Genomic DNA, 17,205 nt, shown 5'->3' on the forward strand with positions numbered 1-17,205 from the left:
TTTTGAAAGCTAAGGAAATTAAACAATTGTTGTAGATATTCTATTAAAATACAGGATTAAAACATGCAGAATTAGTGTTTTCTCAATGAAATTATAATTAAAAACTTACTTTATGTACTGCAACAATTTTTGAGCACATAGACATATACAATGATTTTTAAATTAGATGTTTTTGGTAAGGACATGCAATAAGTTGAACGATACACTAATTGTGGTTAACTTAAATACGTATGGATCATATATATATATATATATATATATTTTACACACAGATTCTCTCAATATCAAAAATTGACTCTTTAACAAAAAGTGACACTGAAGAAGGAAACATACCACATGACTAATGTGGTAGTGTGACCACCACAGGAGCCGTGGTGGTTTGCTCTGGGCATGACTGGATACCTGAATCATTTGGCAAACAGATCTCTCTGCTAGGAAATGTAGCAAACACTTCCCAACATCTACTGGTGCAGCTAATAAAAAACATCTGCGCTTTTCTTTTTTTTTTGGTAATTTGATTACCGGTAAATGTGAAAATAAGTTTTGTCAAAAATGCAGTGATAAAAATGTCATGCTTTTATTGTCGTTGATTTGGATTTTGTCTTGAAACTAAATTCAGATTGGTCAAATACTACATAAAACCAGAAAAATAACATCTTTGATAGAATTGTCAAAAATAATCATGACTGTTGAGATGATTTTCACAGTGAGTTGTATCAAAGTGGAAAGAAAACATGTGGTAGAAAACTATAAACATGCAGCAGGATAACCACATTCCTTGTTTTATGTCCCTCTTGATAAACAGATGTCAAAGTGGGCTTGAAGAAAAAATAAATAAATAAATAAAGACCAGACTCTCTCGCTGGGCCAAAAATCCAATGGAAGTAAAATCTGCATTTCATTTGGAAATGAAGTCTCTACACCATCAAAGGAGAGAGATAATAGTCTAGGTTTTCATTAGCTGAGATTGCTGGATATAATTGTGTACGAGACGATGGATAAAAATGAGCTGTCTTTATAACACATAACATATTTACATTTTATACCCATTACAGATGCTTAATTTTTAATGATAAATATTCAGCTACAAAGATGCAATATGAAACTTAGAGCAATGCAGTCCACTCTTGGTTGTTAAGATACATTTTCTGGCTCATATGACAAAATACAAGTCAATGCTTTTTTTCCCACTATCAGCATAAATCAAACCATTTACATTTCCACTGCACTTTCATGTCTTTTTGGGATCTCTTTTTTTGTTTTTTTTCAGTGAAAATTCTCCCCAAAAAGTGAAAACAGATATATTTCATAAAAGTCTTTATTCATAAACTTGATGCAAGTTTACAAATTATTTTACATTGTCAAAATCACCCTTGCAACAGGAAAAAAAAAAAGAAAAAAAGAAACCAAACCAAAGCATGCTTACAGTGCATAACTTTATAACCCGGCCACCGCAGTTAATGATGCAAGGTAAAGAGACCAATATCAGGCTTGTTCAGGTCTCAGACCAATGCGTCACTCGTCTAATCTGAGAAGTCCTTGTTAGTCAGAAATGGGTTGGTGTGAGAGAAGCTGTTGTTCAGGGCACCACACTCGAGTACATCAATGTTCCAAAAGAAATCAGCTTCATGTATGATGTCTGGCACATGAATCTTAGCTGCTGTTATTCATGGGAATCAACCTGGCATTTTTAAAGGTAGACCAGAAGGGTGAGCCAACCAGCCCAAGGTGTCTCCGATAGGGGCTGTGAACCGATGCAGTGGCGGAAACCACAACAAATTATATTCCCAGTCTTTTATTAATTACCGCAAGCAGCCACCACGTTTCCCAAGACAAGGAGAAGCAGGGGAAGAAATTATACCCACTACTATACTGACATGCAAAAAACAGCAATATCAAAGAGAAAGGGTACATGTGCTCTGAACCCTTCAACAAGCCCAGGGTTGGAGCAATCTCTGCCTCACACATCTGATCACCTCATTAGAAATCTCTAGCCTCAATCACAATGCGTGGAATGCATCGGCAAAACACACTACGTTGTCAACACGGGTGTAGTTTTAATAACGGGGGGGGGGGAAACAAAAATGGACCAAGACATTCAATCTTGCCATAAATGATGGCCTGAACCAATCGTTTGCAAAGTTGAGTGTGCAGTATGTATTCCTGAGTTTGCTTGTCCAGAAAATGCAAGGGAGGGCTAAACAATGTAAGCAGAATGTAAGCAGAATGGGATGAATAATACAATACAAACACATTACAACAGCTAACAATCATGCCTATGATGTGGTAGTTTGTTTCATATAAAAAGATATCTTGCAGGAAAACTAATTTAAGATGAGTTGGACATGAACGAACTTTAAACCAATGTGAAGTTAGTTGTCACTCTGGAAAGCCAAAAATCCATTCATAAATGAGAGTTCACTCCGAGAAATGGCAAAACTAAGCTTTCTAAGCCGGTTATCAGGATGATATACTTAAAAAAAATTGCAAGTAACAACACAACAGAACACCTACAAAAAAACATGTCACTGCATTAACTGGAATGCTCCAGTTAATATTACATCAAAGCCTCAACACGCTGAGGGTGTGCAGCCGCGCTGAGAGTGGTCATGAATAGTAAACCAGGGAAGTGGTAATGGGACGAGCTCAAGTTTTTCCTGTGGCAAAGCTCAACAAATATTTATTAAAACTGGAACAGATATTCTGGAAACAGAACAAACCCCAGGGTGATCTTTCCTGGCGTGAAGCAAAAATGTTATAATGGAGAAGAGTATTGCTGTGAATCTGGAGCTCCGGCTGCATTTTAAAGCAGCACTGAGGTCAGAGAAAAGTCAGAGGGTAAAGGTAACTTTTTACCTCAGACGTTAAATAGGAGAAGTAGTTAGGAAGTGAACCAGATTTAAGAATTGGCTTCAGTTAAAACTCCAGAATGTGTCCCCACTGCATAGCCATAGAAAGGTTCAGCCTGTTGGAGTGATATGAATGGCTAAACCTCTGGTATGCTACCGACAGCTGTCCAACAATATTGTAACAGCCATTGTAGTATTAGAGCTCCACTGAAAGATAGGGTTACCAAAAAATAAGATCTGGATTGCAGTAGTCATTAGGCTTGTATAAGGACCTGGTGCACTTTCGATTCTTTCAGATACTTCAGAAGTATCTATAATGTTACTTTATTTTAAATTGGTCTTAAGAGGTTGCAATGGCCCTGCAAGTTATAGTCAAGAGTATTCAGTAATACAGTCTCTGCTCAGGCAAAGACCTACACAAGATTACAATATAAACAATTAAATCCTTTAGCAGAAATACAAATTTACATGTTTACAGTGGAGTTAAAATCAATTACATTACAGTGTGATTTGATCCAAACGAGCTTCTGCTTTGCCTCATAATCACGTCTAGTTGCACGCCAATGTTGTCCAGCTGCTGGTTGCGATAATGTTGGTGGTTTTCTCCACATTTGAAAGCCAGCAGCATGCTGATCCTCATAAATGGTTTCTCCAACAAAACCTGCACAAGTCCATGTATTGTCCTGCCCTTGCTTGGGGCTTTAAGCTTTTGAACGTAAACTAGACTAAGAAGAAGCTTCGTTTTTTTCCTCCAAAAGGGGAAGAGGGTTCTTGGGATTAAAAAGAACAACACAATATTGGGGAGGTCATCCTTGGAAGTCAAAGGCAAGGGGGGGTTTCCTATCACCAGCATTCTTGATGTCCTTCCTAGCCAACACTGCATCATATTAGGAAATGGCACATGCCAGTCTAACATCCAGTTTAAGGCCAGAGAGATAGAGAATGGCAAGTGGAGCATCAGACTGCCACTAGTGGAGGATAAAGCCATGCCACACCTTTTGAGTTCAAAGCCAGAGACAAGCCTTGACGTGCTCAATGCCAAAACCGAGGGAAAGTTCACATGATATTTAGTCCACCGAATCGTGGGCAATGAAAGAAAAAAATTTAACAGTAGACAAACAGTTAGAGATGAGCATCTGGAGAGAGGACGTCAATGCCAGTAGCAGCGGCGTCCAGCTGTGGGTGGAGGTGAACAGATCTGTATCTATGTGCCTGTTCTGGGCTAGACAATAAATGAGGAATTTGGTTTGGATTTCAAACTGTCATTGAGAGAGAAGATCATTATTTGAAGGGTAAAACCAATATTGGTCGCAAAGAAAAGAAAATAATCTAAGACATGTGGTCCCGGTGCAGGAAAGGCAACAGTCTCTATTAGCCATCCTCCTTCGGGGGTGTGTACCAGCCTACAAGTAAAAAAAAAATTAAAAATTAAATACTAAATGGACAAAGACAAAAAAGCTAAATAAAAACTGTTGCGAAAGTGCATTATTTTCAGCCTTTAGATAAAACACAAGTTTAAAAAGTGAAATGATTAAAGACAGAATTCAAACAGCCCAGGAAGTGTGCTGACCCACTTTTTTACCATTAAGAAATGAACATGGTCTGTACAAGGGTGGATGTAACAAACATAGTCATCTGCATTTTGTTTTTATCATGGTGCTCCTGTTTTTAATATTTAATTAATTCTCACCTTTCTCAATAAAAAGACAAAAATGAAGATTTAAAATAAAAATTAAAAATATCTGGGTAAGATAAATGATTTATGAAATGGCAGAAGGAGAAAATGCTCTGTACATTTTGAAACATTTCCACAATTTTTAAACAAAAATAATTCAACATTGTTTTGGATTTTATGTGATATTCAAGAGTGTGATTGTGAACGACAATGAAAAATCAGACATATATGAACCTTGTTTTGAAGATAAGAAAAGTGAAGTCAGTAATTTTAAACTGTCAACCAGCAATCCAATAAAAAAACAAAAAAATAATAATTCCTTGCCACATCCTTGCCTAATTGGATGCTTAGACTTTTTAACAAAGTAATTTATGAACTATGCAATAAATTCCTTTAACTATTAGACCAGCTGCTATAACAGCTGCTTGTTGTTTGGGGCTCCTGAAAACAACACAATGAAATGGAAAATGCCTGATGCAGCATTTCTATCAAGTTACCACTTATTTACACTACACACTATATTCCTAGTTTAAACACTTTACAGCATCCAAATATTCCTGATAGGTTGTATGAATGCAGCCAGAAATTTAATACCTAAACAATAACATGTCATTTATATCTGGCTTTAAAAATGTGCATCATTCACATGCACATATTTACAGTTTAAACTGTAAACTATACTATAAACCTATTATCAATGTCTATATAAAAGTATATAAGTAATATCTAAGGTTTGATTTTAGCACACAGTTTTTTTTTAAAAACAAAAAACTTGGAATTGAAAAACTCACCATTCTTTTCATGAATCTGAACCAGGGATTTGTAGGACTGCTGTGCTCTGGCAAGATTGTACTGGTTCTGTAGAAAGAGATGGAAATAAAGATAGAGTTAGATGTAAACAGCCAGACTGTATCATAATGACAAGGCAAAACAAAAGATTAGTCTTATGGATTCTCAAAAAAAAAAAAAAAAAAAACAAACCTGCAAAGATCTGGAAATGGAACATTTTTGGACCAATATTTATATTTGGAGGAAATACGTTTATAAAAATAATGATTTAAGAGTGTTTTTCTCAGGCTGTAGAACTTTTAAAGACAATCATAAATTAAATTTGAGATCTAAATGAATAGTAAAAAATAGATTACTCCTCCAATAACAGTCTTTATCTTACTCGACTGGCTTGTTGAACAGATAACCAGCTATTATCGACTCACTACACTCCCAACGTTTCCATATAAAGAGCAGAATGCCAAAGAAATCTCAGATAAGCAGGAATGTTTTTGCACATTCAACAAGGTTGAGTGCAAAAGTGATAAATAAATGGGCAAACATAAATTTAACTACATGTAATTTGAAACATAGAGGAGAGGCTCTTGTTTAAAGCTTTAGTTCAGATAATAAAATTAAAAATTGGAAAAAAAACTGACATTTATTTATGAAATATTTTTTATCCATCTGGTTAAAGATTTTTTTGCACCCTAGATGTGACACAAATCTGTTATTTTCTCCTCTCAGCTGATGATGTTGAATTGTGTTTTCACTTTGATCTTAAATAAACAGACAAGACATTTCACTGACTCAAATTTTATAAATATGACTGTCAAAGTCATTTAGGTTATATAATTGGTCTTCACTTCCTCTTCATACTTGCTGAACTGCAGTTTTTAATTGTGCTTAGGAAAATATATGACCAAAAATGTTTTAATGGTCAGAATGAAAAGAGAAGTGTTGTCTGTAAGCCCAATAGAATCCTAACTTTGACATTAAACCATCATCACTCACTTTGTTGGCTCCAAACTGCACTCTGGCTTTTCCTTTGACTAAAGTGGCATTGATCTGCATGATGACAGACTCAATGGAATAGGCACTGCTCCAACCCTGCAATAAGGAGACAGGGACAATTAGATCCAGTTAGAAAAGTGAACAGATGTACATTGAACATTATGTGAAAAAAATAAATAAATCCAAGACAATAACAGGTAACATCCATGGCTTAAATAAAATATACTTAGCATATTTTTAAGCATACCTGCTTGGTGAGAAGTTCCATGCAAAGGGCACCTCCTCCAAGGACGTAACTGAGGGAGGCAGATGTATTACTTATAAACTAATGAACAATGTAATCAACTAGTGATGCGCCAAAGATGGTTATAAAAAAGCAGTGGAAGAAATTAGAAAGAGTTCAACAAACAACAGTACAGTACTTACCCTCCGGAAAGCACAGGGGAAACTACTCGGACAAAAGGTGGATCAAAGGGGAAATTATCCTGTAAAGGAGACCAGGAAAAATAATTGCATCAACGGACTGCCAAGACTCTAAAATTTTAAACATTGCCCTTTATTTAAAATATGTCTGACTCACTTTATATGAGAAATTTAATAAAATGTAGTCCATTCCTTCCTTCTCCTTTAAGACTTGCAAATCACTGTGTAAAGGGCTATCTGGATCCACCCTATTAGACATTAAATACAACAATTAGACAATGTAAATATTGAATCAAGCAAAAAAAAAAAAAAACCCGATAAAATACCATTAGCTACTTACGTTCTCAGTTTAACGTGCCATTCGTACAGGCTGTCATTGACAAGCTCAACTGAATAAATCCCTGCAAATAGAAAAAATTATTAATAAGCAGTCAATCCAAAATTATAATCAAGTACTTAATCATGCCCCATTGCAAAATATAGTTTGACATTTTTAAAACCTCTTTTTTTCCACTAAAATGACAAAAAGATATTTTCAAAAGCACTTTTTGACAACAGAAAAGCATGTCTTAAAAAACAAATTGAAGTACTATAAGAAATGTCACCTGGGTCTGCAGTATCCAATGCCTATTGTTGTATAAAGGACACAAGCCATTTTATGTATAGAAATACATTTTTAATGCAAGATGTCAAATGGATGTGACCTTCATATTAGCAACAAAGAAAAAAAAAGATGGAGTGAGCAATTTTGCTACAAATATGATCCAGGTGGAGAATGTGAGACTTCTTGGCCAGGGAGTCAGCAGACAGATCACAGATGCAGCACAGCTGTTTGTTTGTGAGCACAAATTTTATCATTGAAAAAAAAAAAAAGACTTTTACGGTGGTTTGTCTCTCCCATGTCTGTTCATGTGGTAATTATGTGCTGATGGCCGCAGATGGAGTTATATCAACAACCACTCTCGCTTTGTTAAACCGCCTCAGCAACCTCGACTTTTCTTTTCAACATGTCCAAACCAAGTGAAGGAGAGTGTTCAAGTGTTACAGTATGTTAATTCCTCTTTCATCCAACAGGTGGATAGCATTAGGTGAATTTTTAGGGCCAAATAAAATGTGTTTGTACAGCAACTATCTGACAAAAACTTACTTGGGGATGTGACAAATTGTGTACTTGAAAGAATCTATAAAGAAGCTTTACTGCTTACATCATCCTCTTGAGTAAAATTAGTAATTGGAGGAAAGTCACATTTGCACAATAACTTTATGGCTCTCCAATTTAAAGCAGGCTAATCTGTTGAGTGGTTGAAGGAACACACTGACACTGAATAGCAATGAATAGGAAGAGATATGATGTCTATCTGATTACTCACAAAATGCAAGTCTTAGTGAATATTTTTGCCTGAATGTCCAAGTTTGACATTTGAAATGTAAAACCATCTCTCTTTGGAAACTTTTGGTTGTCTTGAGATCACTTTTTTTGGTCTAAATCATTATTATTATGATGGAAACAAACCTGAAAAGAGTTAAAAATGAAAAGTGGAAATGACGATGTATGGCTATTAATAGAAAAGCAAGGCAAACCCTAAGTTTGCGTCTATATTAACATATCAAAAATAATCTCAAAACTTTTCAAAGGTAATACTTTTCTACCACTTAAGGAAGTTCAGATGGAGTTAACAGAGTTATAAAAGAAAAAAAAAGAAAGTCATTGCAACATTCCTCATTTGGCCATGAACTCAACCCCCTCAGCAAAAGAGAAGATATCATCGTCTGTGTGATTTCTGTGCATTTCCTTTTATGTTGAACAAAACAAAAGCTTGGTTTTATGTACATACCAGTCTTATAACTCTGAGACCGATATATTTCTCGAAGTTCCTTCATCAGGCGGTCAGAGGCTTGTACTGAACCAGACACAGCTCCCTGCAAAATTGAACACAATACAGACAAACTGCAATTTACTTCTGGAATTTGTGTCCCAACATCAGCTGACATAAATAAATTATTCAAGAGAATGTTTCATAAAATTACAAAACATTTATTCAATGAAGCCAAATAAGCAAAACAAGATCATTTTGATTTTGTGGCTATGAGGTTGTGTTTTATTTTGACATATTTTAATGGCTTAAAGGGCTTATTTGAAAATTTATCCCATTCTAAAGGAAATACAACACCTTTTATAAGTTTTTATATATTTTTTTTAAAACTCACATTTAGGTGGTCTTGTCTCTGGTTCTTTCGGATCTTCTCAAGGATTGCCAGATTTTCTTTCTCAATGCCATCGTCCTCGGATTTCTTCCCATCAACAGGCTCCTCCTCTTTCATTTCATAGTGATCCAGGTCCTCAATGTCCTGATAAATTATATTTTAGACATTTTAAACCACATACATATAAAACAAAGATTTATGATCCAAGGCTGAAAGCATGCCACCTTATTAAATAAAACTTGGTTGTTTACAACAATGTTTGAGTATAGACAAATTAAGACATTTTATTACAGATCATTACAGTAGTGTATGTGTAGGAAGAACAGAGAAAACAAACAGCATTAGTACAACTTCTAATAGATCAAAATTAATCATTTTCAGTGATGAACTCAGCAAAAAGACCAGACAGCATGTTTAGACCAAAGTTAATAACTTACTTCCCCCATCTCTTCCTCCTCTTCCTCTTCAGATGTGACCTCCTCCGTCCCATGCTACACACACAAACAAGAGTTTGTTTCACTGAAACCGCATTAGTCTGCGAGACAACTGACGAGTCCGTCTAATGTATTTTACAGAGAATCCCCTCAGGAACACACAAACAGAGCAGCATTGACAAGAGCAAAAAGGCAAAAGTATCTGATTTTTCCCCACCCCCAATAAAACTTTAAATAATTTTATTAGCTCTTTCCTACATAAACACACATCTTTTAAAGAAAACATAAGGGAGCATTTAGGTCAAATGTATTTTCTCAAGTGATTTTATTCTGTGTGGTTTTGCCATCTTGTTCCAAGCACAAGTGAGTTTTATTAGATGTTGACATATTTAAGACTTGAAGTACAAGGATGTGTCTGGGTATTTATGCATTTGTAGATGATTTTATTCATTTCATTTAATAAGTAAAATAACTAATCCTGGGAAAGGAAATCTTTACTGTGGAGTCATTTTGGCTCACTACTTTTTACACAACTGCACCAATTCAGTCCCATTTTCACTTAAACAGCCCATTTAAGGTCTAATCATCTAGATCAGATTCAAATCCAGACTTTGAGTAGGCCATTCTAAGGCCTTCATTTATTATTTTTTTTAGCCACTCAAAAGTGAGCTTGCTGATGTGTTTTAGAATATTATCATGCTACACAATCCAAGTGTATTTGAGCTTAAGTTCACAAACTTGAAATTGTCACTATGTTTAACTTCCAAAGTGACATTTTTCTGAACTCTTCTGCTGATTGTAAGGCAGATGTAAAACCCATTAATTCCACTGACACAGTGATTTTGACAAAGTCCTGCTTTGCTTTAAATGTAGTTTTGGGCTGTTTTATGACCTCTGGGATGAGTCATCAATGTTCTCTTTGAGAAGATTTGGAAGGCGAGACACTACTGGTAATGTTCACCACTATTCCATGTTTTCTTAATTTGTGGATAAAGTCTCTCACTGTGGTTTACTGGAGACCGACTTTTTAACTCTTTCCAAACAGAAAAATGTCAATGAATTTGTCTTATCTGTTGTTGGGATCTGGGCATGTGTTGCTTTTTGAGAAGATATTTTATTAAATGTGTTTAGGTGATTTGTTGACCATACAGATCTGGCAGTAAACTGTTCTGGATTGGGTTGGTTGGGTCTTGGTTTGTGTGCCGCATTGATGCTATATAAACCAGGTCAAACTGCTTCAACTTCTAAGTCTTACAATATTTTGATATTTCTGTCAAGAACGAGCAGACTCTCTTGGCCACAAAGTTGGTAAGCTTGATAAATCTAAGAGGTAAGCAACTTAGACAAATCAGCCCATTCTGAAACCACGGCTAAAAATGCCCTTACTTAGCATTACCTGAAACATCTTAAAGGGACACTCCTGTGCAATTATGAGTGCAAAGTACAGCTACATTTAACATCTGTTTTTTTTTTTTTTATGGTTGAAATATTTATACTTTACTCTCAATGACTGATGGTGTCTAAAGTGGTTACTATGAGACACAGTGGTTAATAGACAACAAAAAGACAGTTTATAAATATTGCTTTATAGTTTATAAAAATCTAAACTCTACTCTGAAACAGGAACTTAGGAAGCTAAGCAAGAAAGATTTACCACCAATAATCGCCATATTGTTCCAGTAAGAACTGGTCCTCTTTACCTTTCGGTCTTGTTGTCCCACAGGTCCTGCAGGCAGAGGCTGATCTAGCATCTCCACATCCGGATGTTGAGGAAGGTTGTACAACCGACAAAGGTCACAAATCAGCTTTTTTAACTGTTGCAAAAGCTAGAGGAAAAAACCACAATGAGGAAGAGACATTGATTAAGTTTGTTTATGATAGAACATACACATCCTAACAGCATGTTAACAGCTTGTTCAGCTTTCTGGTCCTTCTACTGTTGATGCTGCAGTACCTTTTCCCTGTTATCAGTAACCAGTAACTGAAAAAGTTTATTGAGAGGGTGTGGAGTTTTGGACAGTGTTCGCTGTTCCTACAATGGCACTGAAACATCCTGAACAGGGTGCAGCAACACTCCAATAACCTTTTAGTTTCCCTCAATGTCCTCTTCCATGCCCTCTCATCTGCCAAGTAGCAGCTGGAGTAGCACAATGAGATGCAGCATGTGATGAGCGTTTTGATGTTTGATTCAGTTTATTTAGAAAGGGCACAATGCTGATGCTTTCCCTCATCCAGGTGAGGTCATCAGAAATCTACACTCAAAAGACTTTAATGCTATCCAAACTGACTGTTGGCTATGTATAGAGTATTGAAAATCACTTTAAACTTTCTGCTGTCCAAGTGGATGGAAAAACATCCTGCCATCTGGCATAAACTGATGTATAGTTGGGACGTACGTACCAACCAAAAAAAAAGTCAGAAATAATCAAATCTGTAGAGGAGCAAACAGAACATCCACACTGGACCTCGGCATTTTGTTCCTGTATCACACTGATGTTAAGAAATGACTCGGTGCTGTAGATTATGCAAAAATGACTTCCCGGAATGACCTAAAAATTCATAATAACTGCTCTTACCAATCTCTTGAGAGGTTGCTGTGTCCTTGCATGTGCTTTCATGAATAGAAGTAAGAAACTTTTATTTATAAAGTAAATAAAAGCACTTTGCAACACCAGTCATCAAGTGCTTCACAGTGAAAGATACATCATTGATTTGTAATGATGTATTTCAATACATCATTACAAATCAATGATGTATTACATTGATTTGATGTATTACATTGGTTGCTATGACAGCAACCATGGGACTAGTGGAAAATTATTTCATTAAAAAAAATATTTCTTAAGTTACTTTAGAAAAACACTGATGAAATATCACAATGGTGTGCGAGTTAAATACAGATGTACAAAAAGATCAAATGCTCCTGCTCAGTAGTGTCATATTGAAATTACTTTCACTATACAGGTCTAAATTAAAATGTTTCAATTAAAAATGACAATTCCATTAAGTTGTTCACAAAAACTCCCATTTACCATGGCCAGTAAAGTGACACTGAAACTGTGTAGTTAGATAGCATGTTAAGTGTTAACTCTTAATGGTTAGCCAGCTACCATGTCTTTGCAAATTGGTGCACTCAAAAAAATAGCACCACTAAGACATCTGTGTACACAGAAAGAAAGCAGATCTTATCAACTCTCAAAAAACAGACTTCCTCTTTATCTGACATACATCTACAGTAGCTCAAAACTGACAACAATGGAAAAACATATTTACAGAACATTTAGATAAATGATAACAAATCACATAGCCCTACACAGAAATTTGGCAGAGGAAGAAATCATACAGATTTCTCTCTCTTTTTGTAGTCTTAATAAATTCACTCATGCCTAAAGTAGATGACTGGTGGTGTGCTGTAAGAAGGCCTACCTATTGTAACCTGATCAAAACAAAACGTTTTTCAGATTCAGCTTTTATTGGACTGCTCTCCTGAAAGTGAGGAGAATCATGTTCCAAGTGGCGTTTACTGCAACGGATGTATTTTTATACCTCCCGTTTGTAATGCAACTATTTTTACTTTTCTTTCACAGCAATCTTTTGCTTTGAACTTACAGAGCTGATTGTGTTTGTCATTTTTTCCTTCAATCTTAATGCTTTTGTTTTGTTTGCCACTGTGAAACTGAGACCTTTAAATAACAGATTATTTTCTCTTATTGAAAGGTGGATGGGTGAGTCACATCAGGTGAAATTGCAGTTCTTTATTTTTGCTTACACAGTCACATCTATTTAGTTGAAGTACGCATATTGTATGTAAAGATGAAATAGGGAAATGTCTCCAACAGTTCAATGTTAAAAATATAAGAGGAAATCAAGCTTGTGCATTTCAACGCAATATCACAGTGACTGAGATTTGTAAAGGAGAATGACATGTGTATTAATGGCTCCTGGTTATTTCACTCTCCTACAAAACTAATGCAATTAACATGGTAAAACACTTCATTTTTGTTTTTGTTCGGTATTTTGATAAATAATGGTGATATAAAAATTCCAATATTCCAAAAAACGTCAAATTTGACAATTACATGTTACACACCATTTACATTGTAGGTCTAATTTCTAACTGACCCCTAATATCTTATGGCAGAAGATGTATTACAGTCCAAACAGCACACCTATGAGATACTGGATTCTGCTTTAACAGAGTTACATAAAATTTCCTTACAGTAGGTTATGAGCAGAATATGACTTTAAATTATTATTTGTCAACATGTATGTGAAGAAATCCAATGGTATGAAGACACATGTGGTAGACTACTCAATTTCACAGACCAATGTCTGCGGCACAGTCACCAAAGCTTCAAATATTCAAAATGATGAATAAAAAATATCAGCATCTGTATCAACATTTTTTCACAACATTGCCATAATGACACCCAACAGACAGTTGGTCTGGTATTTCTTCTATTGAAATGCAGTATTGTCAATACTTGCTCCGTGCAGCAGTTCAGATAAGTCAAAGTGCAAAGTGTAGTCATATAGCCCACATTCTTCAGGAATACCATGAAAACATTGAAAAGATTGATCATTTGTGACTCTACCTATTTACTTAAGTCACAGTGATTTAAAAGACAACCATTACGATGTACTCAGTGAGATTCATCAACATTCTGCTTGATAACACTAGACTGTCAAAATTTGGGATGGCAGCTCTTTGGTCACCCCTCTTCGTGATAAGCAGCAGTCGCATCATGACTTCTCTTAAGCGTTACGGAAAAACATGTTGAAATAGACAAGTAAATTTAACCTACCAGGGTGCTTCCTTTTCTCACATCTTCCAGCCTCTCTAAAACCTGTGCCAAGCTCGGGTCGTCAGAGTCCACAAACCATATTGGTGGCGTAGATGGATATGATTCCTGAAAAAAAAAAGAAGTGACACTACATATTTAAGACACCCACATAAATACATTTTATAAACATCATTTTTAGCAGCATTAGACATACAAATAAAATATAAAGAACAGTATTAATGTTTAGCAGAGACGACACTCGAATGTTGAACGCATCGTTAGCCGGATGCTAGGATTGCTTCAAAAACGCTGAACGCCTAATTTGATAATTTACACAGACCCTTTAGCTTACGTTCACGAAGGTGTATAACGAAAAACACCAGTCCCATATACAATGAGATTTTGTGATTCTAAATGAAGCTCTCTACTTGGTTTAGGAGGTTAACAACATGACGTTTGATCGCTAACTACCAACAAGGGAAGTGCATTACAAGCTAAACTCCAACACACGAGTTCTTTACTACTTACCGTAATGTTACAGTGGATAATTAGCAACTTTTCTCCAGTCACATTAAACTGGCAGCTCAGTTCGTCGGGCTTCCAATCAATTATCCTGAATCGTTCGTGGTTTGGATCAAAAATGGACTCCAAAAACTTCAGCTCGGCCTTCAGCCCCGACACCGACATCTTCCACACATCTCCGGCTGGGCCGCTGGGGAGGGCGAGAAGTCAGGACTTAGCGTTTAGCTAGCTGGCGCTACAATAAAAACTTAGGCAGAAAGAGGTCGTAAATGAGCCAGATAATAGCTGACTCAACCAGTAGGTGCTTCAGGATATCCACAACCAGCTACAGCCTCCGTCCGAATAAATTATAGCGTAGTCAGACAAATTTGCTAATGAATTAGCTAGCACTAGCTAGCCCCTAGTTAGGCGTTTGAAAACAGCGCAGTGCTTAGCAAACTGCTAGCGTTGTTGTTGTCTTTCCGTCTATTGTTGTTCTCTGGCTACGTTAACAACATTTTAAGGCTCCTGCGCTGTCCCGTCACCGTCTTCTTACAATCCTATCGGGCAGCTCTTTAAAATTCACTGGACCAGGAAATAACGAGACTATCTCCACAATCTGAGTCAATATCCTGCTATAAGAACAGTGTTTTTTATCCCCGTGCAACTGTAGCTGGCCTCTAGTGGGGTTTAAAGATGGCGTTTGGCAATCTCCCCGTTCCTGCAGAATCCCACAATTCTACACGTTCACAATTTATTAAAGTGTTAAAAAAAACAAAGTTCAAGGCAGAGTATCATGTGGCTTAACATTTTAAAAATGTAAAGTGATGTGGATTTACCTTCTACGGAGATTAATGTTTTTATTGCTCGTTATTTTGTTCCACCTTATGATATTGTTTTCAAAATATTACTAAGTATCAAATTTACAGTAAATGCAAAGATCCATCTCAGCAACCTAGGACATATTCAAACGTTTATTTTGTAACTTTTATTTTTAAAAAGTTAAACTCATATTTATATATAAAATCATACACAAAAGTGATTTACACAGACAACCAGTAAATAAGATTAAATTATTTCAGTTACTCAGTCCCTTAATCGAATCACATGGATTAGTTACATGCTGACTGTTTTCAAGAGTTTAATTATGACGATTTTCAATTTACAGCTTATAAAAATGCAACATTTAAGATTAGAATAATACACCAGACCAATATATAAAGACATTTTTAATACAGAAATGTGGGCTTGGTGAAAAATAAGTAAGTATCCAAGTCAGTTTTGCAAAAATTAAGACCAATCTTTAACATAAAAATTGTATAGAATGACTATGTTAATAGTTTAATAGTTTTTCTTTCCATTATCACAATAAAAAGAACAACAATGTCTTTGCAAGGATGGAGATGGAAAAGAAAGAGGTCAAAAAGGAAGTCAAAGAGGCCTTCATGCTGGAATATTGTGAATCAGAACGATTCAGATTCTGTGGTGGGCAAGTGCTAAGGCCTGCTTGGACATATTATATCTAATGAAATCACAAAAAACACTAGCAACTGCCATACTTCCCCAAATCATCACTAACTGTGCAAACTTCATACTGAACATCAAGCACCCTGGATTCCGTGCCTTTCTGCTCGTCCTCCTGGGACTCTGGGACCTAGATTCCTAAACAACATGCATCATTTACTTAAATCTGAAAAATACTTTTGAACTTTTGAATCAGCTATGGTTCATAATTTTTCCAAGGTTAATGTTGTCCCTGTTGCTTTGCACCTTTTTTGGTCACATTTCTTCCTCCCACTCAACTTTACATGAATATGCTCTTGGCAAATTCTCGGTCAAGGTCTTGCAACATGGAATTCGCATAATATTCTCTTGTGTCCACGTGGGTTCTCCCTGGGTATTCCCTTTTTTTCTGCAGTATATATTATAATATACAATACAATATTATGTATATTAATTGATCTCTCCAATCTTCTACTAAGTGTGTATCCCACCTCTCACCCAATGTGCAAACATATCTGACCAGTGCACTAAAATCTTCCTTCTGTATGAGCAATGTGATGTGTTAACTGGGTCATCTTCAATTAAATCTTAAAAATGGCTTGGTATTGGTGTCACTAACAAGGAGTTAGTGTTAGTGTTAGTGTTAGTTCAGGTAGTTTAAATATTTAGGATGTATCAGATCTCTAATTTCAGGGACACCTAACAGGATGAGTCAGAACTATCCAGAGGGGCATGGTATCCCTTCTGACCTGGGAATGCTTCATTATACCCAAGAAACGCCTGGGGAATTCACTGAGAGCAAGAATATCTGTGTTTCCGCTGGGACATGTTATCGCCACAAACTGACTTCAGATAAGACTTAACTGATTTAACAAACTTAACAGAATGGTCCTTTTCCTTCAGTTAAGCATTTTGGAGGATTTATGGAACAATGACAAGGCAGTATGTTGATACGACATTGTGGATAGCTCAGAGGGATTACTTTACAAAGAGGCATGATACCTTCTAAAAGGTTTACTTCAGTCTTTTACTGAAAAGCCTTAATATTT

General features: G+C 35.9%; 1 protein-coding gene across 1 annotated transcript; it reads right to left on the minus strand.

Moving 5' to 3' along the window:
• Positions 1–1,302: 1,302 nt before the first annotated feature.
• On the minus strand, positions 1,303–15,380 carry LOC122844221 (ubiquitin-conjugating enzyme E2 Q2-like). Its single transcript, XM_044139475.1, has 13 exons — positions 14,681–15,380; positions 14,174–14,278; positions 11,069–11,194; positions 9,372–9,425; positions 8,938–9,078; positions 8,565–8,649; positions 7,070–7,130; positions 6,887–6,977; positions 6,733–6,791; positions 6,554–6,602; positions 6,307–6,402; positions 5,316–5,382; positions 1,303–4,252 (listed from the first exon to the last, which is right to left on the minus strand). The coding sequence occupies exons 1-13, from the start codon at positions 14,837–14,839 to the stop codon at positions 4,221–4,223; spliced, it is 1,125 nt and encodes a 374-aa protein (XP_043995410.1). The 5' UTR covers positions 14,840–15,380; the 3' UTR covers positions 1,303–4,220.
• Positions 15,381–17,205: the final 1,825 nt, after the last annotated feature.

Source organism: Gambusia affinis, linkage group LG02, assembly GCF_019740435.1.
Source record: "Gambusia affinis linkage group LG02, SWU_Gaff_1.0, whole genome shotgun sequence".
NCBI classification, from domain to species: domain Eukaryota; kingdom Metazoa; phylum Chordata; class Actinopteri; order Cyprinodontiformes; family Poeciliidae; genus Gambusia; species Gambusia affinis.